Source organism: Lissotriton vulgaris, chromosome 5, assembly GCF_964263255.1.
Source record: "Lissotriton vulgaris chromosome 5, aLisVul1.2, whole genome shotgun sequence".
Classification (NCBI taxonomy): domain Eukaryota; kingdom Metazoa; phylum Chordata; class Amphibia; order Caudata; family Salamandridae; genus Lissotriton; species Lissotriton vulgaris.
In genome coordinates this window covers 1,957,391,615-1,957,404,576 of record NC_141693.1, presented here as the reverse complement: position 1 = coordinate 1,957,404,576, position 12,962 = coordinate 1,957,391,615, and the positions used below count along the sequence as shown (strand labels likewise).

Below are 12,962 nucleotides of genomic sequence, written 5' to 3'. Positions count from 1 at the left end.
GAGGCATTTGACTAAATATGTTGGAGTTTCCCTGTAAGGCTGAGGTCTAGGTCTATCATACCTAAGAGTACATAAATAATTCGGAGGTCGATCTGCCGAGACCTTTGCTCATTTTCTTAGTATTGGCTTTGGTAGTCCCAAAAAGAAACATAGCGAAATACTGGGGGGCCACTGAAACACCGAGCATTGAGGAGTGGAGACGAGGGCTTGACCTCTATATGGCAGCGGAAAGGGTGACATACAAAGCGAGAGGGTGCCCTAAGAAATTCCGCAGAGTGTGGGCCAAGTGGAGACAGTACCACGGCTTGGAGGGGGGACAATGAGGGAATATGCCTACGGGGAGAGGAGGGGCCATACTGTAAATGAGTCATGAGCGCCAGAACTGAGTTCAAGGTCACCCTAGTGGTGGGATGCATGTGGACACCGAGGCTGGGTTGTGACACACACAGGCTACGCAATGCTGCCGGCTTCGCAGGGGAGGAGGGTGGGACGGGAGTGGGAAGGCTGCATATTGGTAAACCAAGGTACCCGGGGGATAGGCTCCGGAAGCAGCCCAAGGTGTAAGACGTGGTTTGACATAAGACAGTCGCAGCAGCGACAACTCAGTTGAATTGTTGGGGATGGGGGGCGGGGGATAAGAGTTGGGGGTTTGTGGGACTTTATCTTTAAAAAAAAGCAGATGTTCATGACCGAGATGCTGAACCTACGCATGCCGCCCGACCTCCGGGGTGTGGGCTGAATGGCCGTGTACACTACTTTTCTTGTAACGACTCTCCCACGTCAGTGGCGGCCAAACAATGCATACTGTGCTGGTGATTTCTTGGTATCTGCAAATAAAAATTATATTAAAAAAAAGAAAAAAAGAGTACATAGATAATTGAGATCTTCTTCAGAATCACTTGTACTACTCATTGGCCAACTCATGTGGACAATCAGCTTCTGATGTCTCATTAGAATGACAAACGTCATCATCTGAACATCTCCTTCACTTGCTTGTTCACCTTCACTGTGAGAAGAAGAAGGGTCTTGAAGCAGCTAAGTGGGCAGCGCCCGGGCAATTCTTATTGGAGAGGCCAGAGATAACAATGGTACTATTAGCGGAATAGGTGCCTGAGACAGAGTTAAATTGGCAGCCAACATTATCGTGGATAGTGCTGTGTAAGGTGCTCTCAACAAAAAACAGATTTTCCTCTTAGTAGACGGTACTAATGTCGCCGACACTATAAAAGTTGTTGTCAAAGGCAAAGTGAGCTTCTTCGTCTATGGGGTGAACTTGGTCATATATGGGCTCCGTTCTGTTATCAACAGTGTTGTCTTCATTAACAGGGTTTTTTTCTACATGAAGAGAGGTATTTGTGGATGAGGCAGTCTTTGTCATCTACAAGACGGTCTTCATCGTCCAGAATGTTCATTGTTAGACTAGTCTTCAACACCAACTTACACTTACCATTACACTCACCCTTGATCATCAACGATGGAAGAGACGACGACTGCAACTATGCCTTCTGCCCTGAAGGAGAAGTACCTAAATTCTCAGTTGGATTTTCTTTGGGCCTCTGAACCTCGGCACTGCCAGAGCTATTTAAGCCAACACATGATGGGCATCATCTGCAATGCTACACAAGAGCCTCAGTCCTTGGAATTGGCAAGTTCCAATTTACACATTTTCACTTTTGAATGTGTAATCTTTGCTAAAACCCACCCTTGGGAATCAGCATTTAAGGCTGTGAAAAGGCGACCCTCTCTGTTGTAAAGAGTTTTTCAACTGAATGGCACACAGAAAAAACACTCCCCAGGGACACCTGTGGGCTTGCGAAGGCAGAGATGCATTTTGTGTAGGAGTTTTCTGTTTTCTCTCCCTACGTAGGGAACAGGGCATAAAATAAGGTTCTTCAAGAATTATCAAAGGTGAAGGGAAAAAAACAACGGAAAAACGCAAAAATGAAGCAAAATTTGCTGACTTTCCAAAGCTGGGGGTTAAGGAGACAAAAAGATCAAAAGAGGATCTTTGTGAAGAGAAGTACAGAGCTCAGAGGTTTCAGAGTTTTACTAGAGAGGTGCCTTAGAAACTTTGACACATGGAGCCGCTGATAATGGTTGTAACCCATAGTCTCTCCCCTCCATTGGCTGGAGTACGGGTCATATAATGAGATGCAACTTTTAGCATGTAGCATTTGTTTTCAATGTTAGGGGCTTAATGGACTACTGTTGTGTTATCATTGATGACTCTTATTCAGTCGGACAATAAATCAAGCATATAAATCAATGAAAAATTCAACGCTGAAGAATCAGTTTCTGTATCGCCTTTTAAGGCGATAATGGGATCCTTGGGGAGAAATCTTTGGTCTTGGCGAACAAGTTACTTACCTTTGGTAAAGCATTGTCTGGTAGAGACTATCTAGCTGCAAATTCCTTACCTTTGAATTTCCAAGGAGTCAGGCTACATCCGAAAACATTTGCTGAGCAATACACCTTGCGTGTGGCGTCTGGTGGCTCCATGTGACGTAGTCCGCGTCAGTAGCGTTGGCTATGACACTGAGGTGCCTATATACGTGGACGTCAGTACTTTTAGTTTTTTCCACGCCCGTAGCGCAGAGTCAGGAAGTAACTGACATACTTGTGTGCCAAGACTAAGGCCCCGAAAAGGGGAGTAACCCTAGCCCTACAATATCAGATGGCAAAGCAGGAAGGCATGGGAGGGGCTGTATGGAATCCGCAACTAGTTAGAGTCTTAACCAGATAATGCATTACCGAAGAACAAGTTACTTACCTTCGGTAACGCATTATCCAGTAGAGACTCTATTTTGCTGCAGATTCCTTACCTTTAAATTTCCCAGGCGTCAGACTGGATCAGTAAACTTTTGCTGAGCAATATCCCTTGCGCGCGACTTCGGGTGGCTCCATTCGGCTGCGCACAACGTTGGGTGGCTCCATTCGGCTCTCCGTGGCGTCGTTAGTGCCGGTTATGATGTAGTGGTGCCTACATAGTCTCCACCCAGGCGTGTGGACGTCAGTACTTTTCATTTTTCCATGCAAGAAGCGCAGAGCCACGAAGTAACGGACGTAAACATGTGCAAAACTAAGGCCCTGAAAGGGGAGTAACCCTAGACCTACAACATCAGTCCACAAAGCGTGGAGGTATGGGTGGGGCTGAAAGGAATCTGCAGCTAGACAGTCTCTACCTGATAATGCGTTACCGAGGGTAAGTAACTTGTGCATCTGCTAGAGACTTCAAGCTGCAGAGTCCTTACATTTTAATCAGATACCCAAGCCATACCATCCAGACAGTGGGTTTCGGACTCTTGGGCTAGACTAAAAAGTCTTGCAGGACTGAGCGGGCAAAGTGCCTGTCCCTGCGCACCTGACCATCAAGGCAATAATGTTTAGCGAGCGTGTGCAAAGATGCCCACGTCACTGCCTGACAGTTACTTTGGACTGGGACACCCCGAGCCAAGGCGTTAGTCGCAGCATTTTCCCTAGTGAATGGGCCCTTAATCCCTCATGTGGCTGCTTCTTCATTAAGGCGTAACAGATTTTAGTGCAGTGAACAACCCAGCGAGAGATGGTTCTTCTCTTCTAGGTACTGCCTTTCCCTTCTTTGCTCCCACATACCCCACAAAGAGTGGGTTATCCACCCGGAACTCTTTTGTGCGGTCAAGGTAGAACGACAACTCTCTTTTTGGGAAGAGTCAGTGGAGACGCTGCTCTTCCGTAGAGGGATGTGGGGGAGCAAAGAAGGTGGGCAGAGTAATGGACTGACCCAGATGGAATGGGGTCACCGCCTTTGGTAAGAATGATGCCTTGGTACGAAGCACCACCTAGTCCGTAAAGAACATAATATTAGGAGGCGAGTTGGATAACGCCTGCAATTCACACACCCTTCGGGCCAATGTAATCGCCACTAAGAAGGCTGTTCTGATGGTCAACAGCCGGAGGGGACAATGGTGCAAAGGCTCGAAAGAAGCGCACATCAGATCAGTGAGGACCAAATTAAGGACCCATTGACACATAACAAAGGGTGTAGGTGGAAATAAAGGAACCAACCCTTTCAAAAATCTATTTACAATAGGAGATTTAAAGAGGGAAGGCTGGTCTGGCAGCCGCAAAAAAGCAGACAGAGCAGAAAGGTAACCCATGAGAGTTCCCAAAGCAGAGCCCTGCTGGGCAAGGGTAAGGATGAACAAAAGGACAGTAGAAAGAGGAGCAAAAAGAGGGTCAACAGACCTTTCTGTACAGTATAATACGAATTTCTGCCAACGGCAGGTGTATACCGACCTTAGTGGAGGGCCGCCAGAATTTCATTACAGACATCGGGAAGAGGGTCAAAAGCCATCAACTGCCGCCGCTCAATCTCCATGCATGGAGGCGCAGAGTTGACTGGTTCGGGTAGAGAACCCTCCCCTGCTGCTGCGACAGCAGATCCTCCCGTAGGGGCAGCCTGATCGGAAGATCGACACTCATGCTTAGAAGCTCTGGATACCAGACTCTGCTTGCCCAGTCGGGCGCTACAAGGATGACTTGGGCCCGGTCGCTCCTGATCTTTTTCAGAACCCTGAGCAGGAGTGGTATGGGCGGAAAGGCGTACAACAGGCCTGAGCTCCACTCGCAATGAAATGCGCAGCAGAGCAATAGCCGCCTTGGAAACTCCAGCACACAGTACTGCTGACACAGCACGTTCTCTTTGGAGGCGAAAAAATCTAACCAAGGTTCTCCCCACTGCTGAAAGAGACCTTGCACCACCTCCGACTTGCGACGCCAATCGTGATCCACTAGCCATCGACGGCTGAGTTAGTCTACCTCGGCTTTCAGAGTCTGCCCGGTGTTGAACCACCAGGGTTATGCCCTGTTGGTCCAGCCATGTCCAAAGAAACAAGGCCTTCCGACAAAGGGTCCACGACACATCCCGCCCTGCTTGTTGCAGTACCACATGGCAGTGGTGTTGTCTGTGAACACTTGCACCAGTTTCTCCTTGACAGAGGGAAGACATGCCTTCAATGCCAATCGAATGGCCCGGAGCTCCAATAAATTTATGTGGAGCACCGTGTCCACCGGAGACCTGTGTCCCCTGATCTACACCTCTACCAGATGGGCGCCCAATAACAGAAGTTACGCATCTGTCATGACTGTGAGATTTTGTTGGGGAAGGGAGAGGGTCTGCCATTGACCCAATATCGTGGTTTGTCAACCACCACTGCAGATCTCTCACAGTTCCTTCCGAGATCTGCACCACATTGGTAAGATTTCCCTGATGCTGTTCCACTGCAGAGCCCGCATACACCACCTGGCAGGCTTCACCAGTAGCAAGCAGGAGGCCAAGTGGCCCAACAGCCTCGGAGTCCGTCTCACCGAAACCCAGGATAGAGGCTGAAACATTGGAATCATAGCCTAAATATCCTGGAGTCGCTGCTCAGGAGGATAGACCCGAAACTGCACTATGTCCAGAACTGCCCAAATTAAAGGGAGCATTTGAGAAGGAGTCAGGTGTGACTTTAACACGTTTGTAGAGAACCCCAGCGAGCGAAGGATGTTTGCCGTAGTCTGAAGGTGGGAAACAACTGCCTGGGGCGAGGATGCCTTCAACAGCCAGTCATCTAGGTAGGGAAAGACTGACACCCCTAACCTGCGCAGATGAGCTGCGACCACCACCATTACCTTGGTGAACACCCAAGGGGCACTTGTCTGATGGTATGGATCTCCAGTTGGGGAGATGATGAATTCTCCCACCAACTGGAGTAGTGTGGTCCTGCAGAATGAGCCTAGGAGTGCTTGGAGGCTCAGCTGCCAGGGGCAGTGTTTTCAACGACTTCTAGCCTCCATTCCTGGATCGGAATGCATTGTGTCCACGTCCTCGCATGGCTTGGGCAGTCTGCGCAGGATTGTGGCTAGGATATGGCTAGCACAACTGGAAACTCCTTCTGTTGCCACAAAGGGGCGATAGGAAGACTGGCCTCTAGGAGTGGAGGAGAGATCCAAGGATCTAGCTGTAGCTTGAGAGTCCTTGAACCTGACCAGGGCCAACTCTGCCTTTTCCCCAAAGAGACGGGTTCCATCAAAGTGCATGTCCATCAGATTAGCCTGGACATTCCCCGAGAAGCAAGTTGTACAAAGCCAGGCGTGGCGTCTCAATGCCACGGTGGACCCATTGCCCGGGCCTCCTCCGAGACCTGTATTGTATTGTATTGTATTGTATTGTATGTTGGATTTATATAGCGCTTATCACCTAGGGGTCTCTAAGCGCTTGCCTTGGGAACCCGTCCTGGCTTTTCCCTGTGAGATAGCCCCTACAGGGCATCCCCAAGGTGAAATCCAGGCATCCCGCCGCGGGGGGCAGTTGTGGAGATTAAGCAAGCTTAATGCCCAGAGTTGCAGAGTGTGAACCCATGATTAGGTCAGGCACCGAAGCGAGAATTATCGAGTCCGTGGACATTTGAGCTCAAGACCATGCCGCGTCAGGAATTGAACCCTGGTCCCGGGTCTGACCTCTGCTTCAGGGTCTGCCTGCTCTAACCAGTGAGCCACACTTCACCTGTAGAGGCACTTGCGCGACAGTCTCATAAAGGGAATGGGAGAAATGGGCCAATAAGCATGTGGTTTTCACCAACCGCTATGCCAGGCTGGAGGAAGAAAACAAAATGCATCCAACCTCTTGGATTCCCTATCCAGAGGGGCAGAAGGAAACGCGCCCTGGGACGTAGAGGCCTGCACCACCAAACTTTCTGGGGTGGGGTCTTGGCTGAGGAATTTAGGGTCGCCCAGAGATGGGCGATGAAGGCGTGCAATTGTCCTATTCAGAGGAGCCCTTGTGCCAGGCTTGGACCACGTGCCTAGAAGGACGTCCATAAGTGCCTCATTAAAGGGCAAAAGGGGTTCCGAAGTGGATGCCCCCTAGTTGAAGCACCTCTTTCAGATTAGTCCTGACCTGTACTGAAGGCAGCTCTAGTCCAAGGACCTCAGCTGCCCTCCTTACCACCGTGGCATAGGATGCCCCCTCCTACCTAGCCAGCATTGGCAGAGAGAGCATGCCTGTATCTGGGGAGGTGTCCAGTCAACTGACCTCCCCCAGTTCCCCATACCAGTCCAGAATTCTCTTCAGAGACGTCCTGGTGTTCCAGAGGAACTGAACCCTCCTATTTCTCTCCTGAGTTAAGCACATCTTCAAAGTGCGCAGGAGACAACTTAGAACCTCTGGGTTCAATCGGCGCCTGAAGCGGCGTTGAGCGATGTTGTTCCGGCCCCATGTCATCAGGGATGAAGATGAGGTGGTGCCACCGATGGGCACTGGCTGCACCGCAGGCACCGTCTTCAGGTCCGACGCTGGGAAAGGTCGCGATGGCACGACTGGTTTCGACCCGGATCCGGGATTGGATCCCCGAGTCCCCACCAGTGCCATGGCTGGAGCTGATGGCATCAAACCTGATGGAGCCCCTTCCGACTCCGCAGGGCCCGGGGGTTCACCAGCAGGGCTGTTCCACTCAAATACGCGGTGCATTACCTCATAAAATTATTTTATTTGAGCGGTAGTCGCTCCCGGAAAGGGTGGGTTACACAGAGTTGACTCGGGCTCCTTGAAACCGTGCCTAGAGCATCAGTGCTCCTTACCTCTTTCGACGACGGACGTTAGCCGAGGTGAAGATTAAGTATGTTTGGACTTCTTCTTATGCCACTTCCCAGAGTGTCCCGAGAACCTCATGTGGGATGAAGAGGACTTAGGGCTCAGAGAGCGGTTCAGCGACCCGCTCTTCTTCGAGAGGGACCGGGACCTCCGCGGAAGTCTCACTGGATGCTGTTGAATGCCGGGCCACAAGGAACTTCATAGCTCCCTCCCTAAGGTCTTAGGAGCCATGGCCAGGCAGTCTGAGCACGACTTTGAGTCGTGGTCGCCCTCAAGACACCAAAGGCAAACGAGATGGGGATCGGTTACCGACATCATGCGGTTGCAAGCACTGCACGGCTTGAAACTAGTCTTCTTCAAAGACATCCTTCGCACACAAAGTGGAAAAATCTTTCGAATTCGACAGAAGTCGAGAAAAAAGTGGCAGAGGGGTAGCTCTTCCCGGATTGGCGCTTAACTGGCACGTAAAGAAAATAATTGACATCCGCCTACCTGTGTGCCACCTATATAGGCACTGTGAAGTCTTAACAGACGCAGACTACGTCACAAAGAGCCGAATGGAGCTAGCCGATGTCAGGAGCTCTGCGTCCTGTCTGGTATGTCGGCACCCTCAAGGCTCCCTGCTTGCTCATGTTTCTGTCCACTAAGTTGTTTGGTTTTTTCCTTTTCTCACCACTGCCAATATTTCTTTCTTTTTATTGTATTTGTTGGTGCCAGTGCTTGTTTTGTCAATGGTTGTTGCTTTTGGGTGCTAGCAACAGTGTCACATTATTGGACATATGCACCTGGCATGCTTATGGGAGTGGCTAAGGCACCTGGCATTCTATGGGCGTTGCTAGCCATATGTGGTTAACTGCCACTGAACTGGCTAGAAAAGCTCAAGCCTTGCACCTGTCATTGATTGATTGATCAGTACTTGGCTTAATCTCCTGGTTCCCACTTCTATCACCACTTCAGGATTTTCTGTTTCACCACTGGACAGAATTACGCACCGGTCCGGAACTGCAGCAAGCATCGGACAGCTAAGTGCATGTGCGCTTTAAGGCTGTGTGTGAAGTGAAAGGCTGTGTGACTTTAACATTCTCTGTTGGTATCGGAAGGCTCGTCCTTTCATATATGCTATGTGAATTGGCATCTGGTATTTGGCACATGTGGCTTTTGATTCAAGACTATGTCATTTACATATTTGTTTTGTGCTTAGCGCTCTGAGTGATTTTGTGCTTGAACTCATTACAGACGTCAGAGAGTTTTGTTTCTACACTATTTGCATAGAACTTTGATATTAAGACGACTATTGTGAACTTGATACCGCGCCTTGGGCATGGAAGCATCCTGTTACCACTCTGAACATCAAATTGTGAGGACACTGGCCTTTGGGCCTGTTCCTAGGTGTGAATATTTGTTTATGTGCCTCTGTGCTCGTCTGTTGCATTTCTTATTTTTGTAGAGAAACGCAAGTCATCAAAAAAGCGACCCTACTAAGCAAACAGATCCCCTCAAGGGTGCCTGGCTGCCCCAGGCTGTGGGAGTAGCAGTGTTTTCTCTTTTTCTCGTCCCATTCCCCTTCCCTTTTGGGATACCGGACGGGACTCCTGTAGCGAGTTCAGTAGTGCCAAGAGGTGTTCTAGCAGGAGAGAGGGCAGTTCATCACTCCTGCAGACTACCTGAACTTCTTGTGAGTGGCTGCGCCACAGTTGTTCACCTGACGCCACGCGCCAGGGGTATTTCTCAGCAAAAGTTTCCGTATTTAGCCGGATGCCTGGAAAATTCAAAGGTAAGGAATCTGCAGAAAGAATCCTCTATCAGATACCTGTAATACTTGAAGGTTGATCGTTCTAAAGAGACCAAATTATCTAGCAATCTCTGTATCTGCCATAATGGCTTACAGTGCATGGTTTATCCTGTTGCCACAGTCCTTTTGATCCTGAAAAAGGTTTGCTCACAATTTTAAATTGCACTTTAGGCTTAAAAGCAGCATTTTTAACCAACTATGCGGTCTCCAACCTGAGGCATTACAGATTTAACAAAAGCCGCACACCAAAGCCTTCATTGCCACATTTATTACAGTGGCTGAGATGAGGATTTTTCCCCTTCTCCTAAGATTGCGTTAACTTCAATTTTATCCTCCTCCTGTAGCTTCTTCTCAAAGTACAGGGCTATGCAGTTGAAATAACACCTTGCCGCCACATATGAATCTTAACAGCTTTTGCTGTTGACACAATGAACACAATTTGCCAGTGTCCAATTTGAGAGTCACTTTAAACAGGGGAGATGGACATAGGAGTTGCAGAATTCCGTAATCTATACTCTGCTGCCACTGAGACAAAAGAGTTGCCTTATATTTTGCAATGCATGAAAGATTTACCAACACCGTCACTGGATTTTTCATCTTTAGCAAGCTTCCCATACATGGTCAACATCCGAATATAACTTTTCTTGAAATTGAACAGAACATAGTATTTCTCAACACAGAACACAGGAAGACTAAAATGATGCGACACCTTCTCAGTTAGAGCATGGAACTTTCCAATGTGAGTCGGGAGAATCCCTGGGTAAGGGGTCTAGGTTTGCGTCATCCGGGATAACAAATTGATTCCACACAGTGTCCTTATTAGGCATGTTTTCACAAAGGCCATCAGAATTAGTCAGGTTATTATTATGATCGTTGTGCCCCTCGCCTAAAGAAACCTTCCTTAGCTCCTACCAATACTTTCGCCCGATTTCACTCCTTCCTTTCTTAGCTAAGGTGTTCAAGAAACTGTTATTTAAACAACTGCAAGTCTTAGTTTAGACCAAAAACTTGTTTCGCCCTCCAAAAGCAGGCTTTAGAGCCACCCATTGTACTGAATTAGAGGTGCTACAAAGGCTTGCTGGTCTAAGGCATAATGTGGATAATGGAGATAAGGAAGCCATAGTTCTATTTATGTTTTGCCAGAGGATCTACTTGCCCATTTTCGTTTTGCCAGAGGAACTGCTGGCACTGCCTCTGCAGGCAAGGGTTGTTACCAGCTAAGAATGTAGAGGAAGTGTAAGCTTTGGTTGTGGGTGAAAGAAAAGGGGGCTCTTTTGGAGTAGGTTAAGTCACTTATGACAGATTAGGATCAGGCCTCAGAGGAGGGGCCGGAGGGTGCAAGAAATGGTCAAGCACAAATAGGCTATCAGAGATTCTGTATCACAAAGTGACCAAGAAGATGAAGGTGGCTGATGACAAACTGATTCGTACTGTCACCCAACAAAGTTCTAAATGAATACAGCTATAAAAGCAGTTTCCAGTCCTTAAACTAGTTGTAGTAGGTTTCAGTCCTGACCAATAAGTTATTATTGGGAACAAACCTGTGAACTAAGTGTAAAAACAGGTTAATATTGATAAGGTTGAGAGAGGTTGGTGTCCTCTTCTTTCACCAAGCACCTTGGCACAAAGTGTATGGCCCGCTTGTGTCAACCAACTGCCTCTGGATGCTTGTGGCCATAGTTACAGTGCACGTCAATTGGTGCTGGAGTCAGAGCTTTTGCAACACTTCTGCATATTAAGCAAATTCTTCGTCCTCCAAGAGAAAAGGTAATCTGGGATCCCTGCTTGGAGGTTGAGTTGTATAATGGTTATGCAGATGATGGACAGCAAAGGAATAGTTGCTGAACTTGTACCGTGTAACAGAGTAGAAAATGTTGACATCGACATTCTCGTGGTCGTCCAAAGAGTAGTTGTTGATAATGATGATTAGAATCGTAAAGAGCTTGCCATTGACCATGCAATCCTCACAGCTTGACAGTGAAAGACCCACTGACTGTTTGGAGGCAGATGCTGAGGATTTGCAGGTAATCGATAGATGATGCTTGGTTTGGTCATTGACGGGGGTCATCTTTGGCACAGCTGAGGATGCCGCAGATGAAGCTGTGAAAGGCGTAGCCGTCGAAATAGAGACTATAAACCTAGTAATCTTGACTTTTCCAAGTACTTGCCAATAGAACCAGAGGTCTGCACTTTACAGGCTGGTGCTAAGAGTTTTGTGGTAGTGATCAGAATAGTCTCAGAAGGTAAATTTCAATTCCAGTTGATGCTTTTCTGCCTGGACAGAAGGTGATGGAGGGACACTCTAAATAGATCTACTGCAGAAAAAGCAGCTTGCAAGTCTCAAATACGTTTACCATCCCAGTTAGTTCTATGCTACATGCCTAGATTTATGAAGACAATAAATAACTTTTTAAGGATCTTCGATGTAGGTGTTTCTGGATTCACACGAGGCACAGGGCCTGAAATGAGATCTTGAACATGAGTTATCCATCAGTAGTGCTCAGGCTCAGTCACACAGGTACAAAAGGGGGAATCCCAGAGAAATGCTAACCACCAGGTTGAAATAAAAACAGCAAGATTTCAAAAGAAAGAGTAGAAAAGAAAATAGGACCGGTAGTGTCTCGGTGGATCTGAGGATCTCTCCACCACACTAGCCACAGTTTGGACCATACGATGAGATGAACAGACTTATTTGAGGTAATATACACACACACACACACACACACACACACACACACACACACTACTTGGTTAGCATTGTCTGACGAGGGGTTCCAGACAACAAGTAATATTCAATCCTGAGAGCCTATCAACTGCTGGAGAATTTTCCAATACTGCACAAGCTAAGATTTGCGAAACACATGTCAAATATATGTAATAGGTTCTTTAAAGGTCCAACGCAACGCTTCCACATGGGTTGCTTGATCCACTCACCTCCTCCACCAGCCGGGCTTGGCCCTGCAGCAGCATGGGCATGACAGCTTTCTGCAGCAGGTACACTGATCCAGGGTACAGCATGCGGCGACCAAAGGAATGCGCCACCACATAGCTGGAAAGATAAATATAAGAATTAAAAATAAAAACAGCTTGCCCACCCCATTTAATTTATACAATCACATCACCCCTGAGGTAACCTTCCAATGTGGTGACTGGCAGTAGGTAGGGGGAAGGGGTGACTAAGGAACACTAACCTCAGTAGTTGGCACGGAGGTTTCTGAATTTTGCGCAGGATGCCATCTGCTGCCCCTCGAGGACGGGGCTCCGACTTCAACAAGGGGACCCCTCCTCCGACCATAGGAGCTCCATCATGCTCCTTGCTGCAAAGGATGGGGAGCAATGAGTAGGGTAGGCAAAATGCGGGAGAGAATAGTTGATAGAGAAAAGTAGTGGTAAATTCAAATGGAACAATAGAGGGGAGGTAAGGAGGATGGAGATATACTTGGGAATGGATGATAAAGAAATAAGACGAAGGGAAAGAGGAAAAGAAGAAAAAACAAGAAAAAGAAATATAAAATGATAAAACGGGAGATAATCATGAATTACAAGAGAAAGAGACAT

At 47.9% G+C, this 12,962-nt stretch overlaps 1 protein-coding gene across 1 annotated transcript in view; it reads right to left on the bottom strand.

The window, feature by feature from the left end:
• ABHD16A (abhydrolase domain containing 16A, phospholipase) overlaps nucleotides 1–12,962 on the bottom strand; it is a 274,475-nt gene that overhangs the window by 155,922 nt on the left and 105,591 nt on the right. The window contains exons 7-8 of the mRNA XM_086924640.1: nucleotides 12,596–12,721; nucleotides 12,339–12,453 (exon numbers count right to left, since the gene is read on the bottom strand). Coding sequence (XP_086780766.1) covers nucleotides 12,339–12,453; nucleotides 12,596–12,721 — 241 coding nt within the window. The remainder of the gene's footprint in view (nucleotides 1–12,338; nucleotides 12,454–12,595; nucleotides 12,722–12,962) is intronic.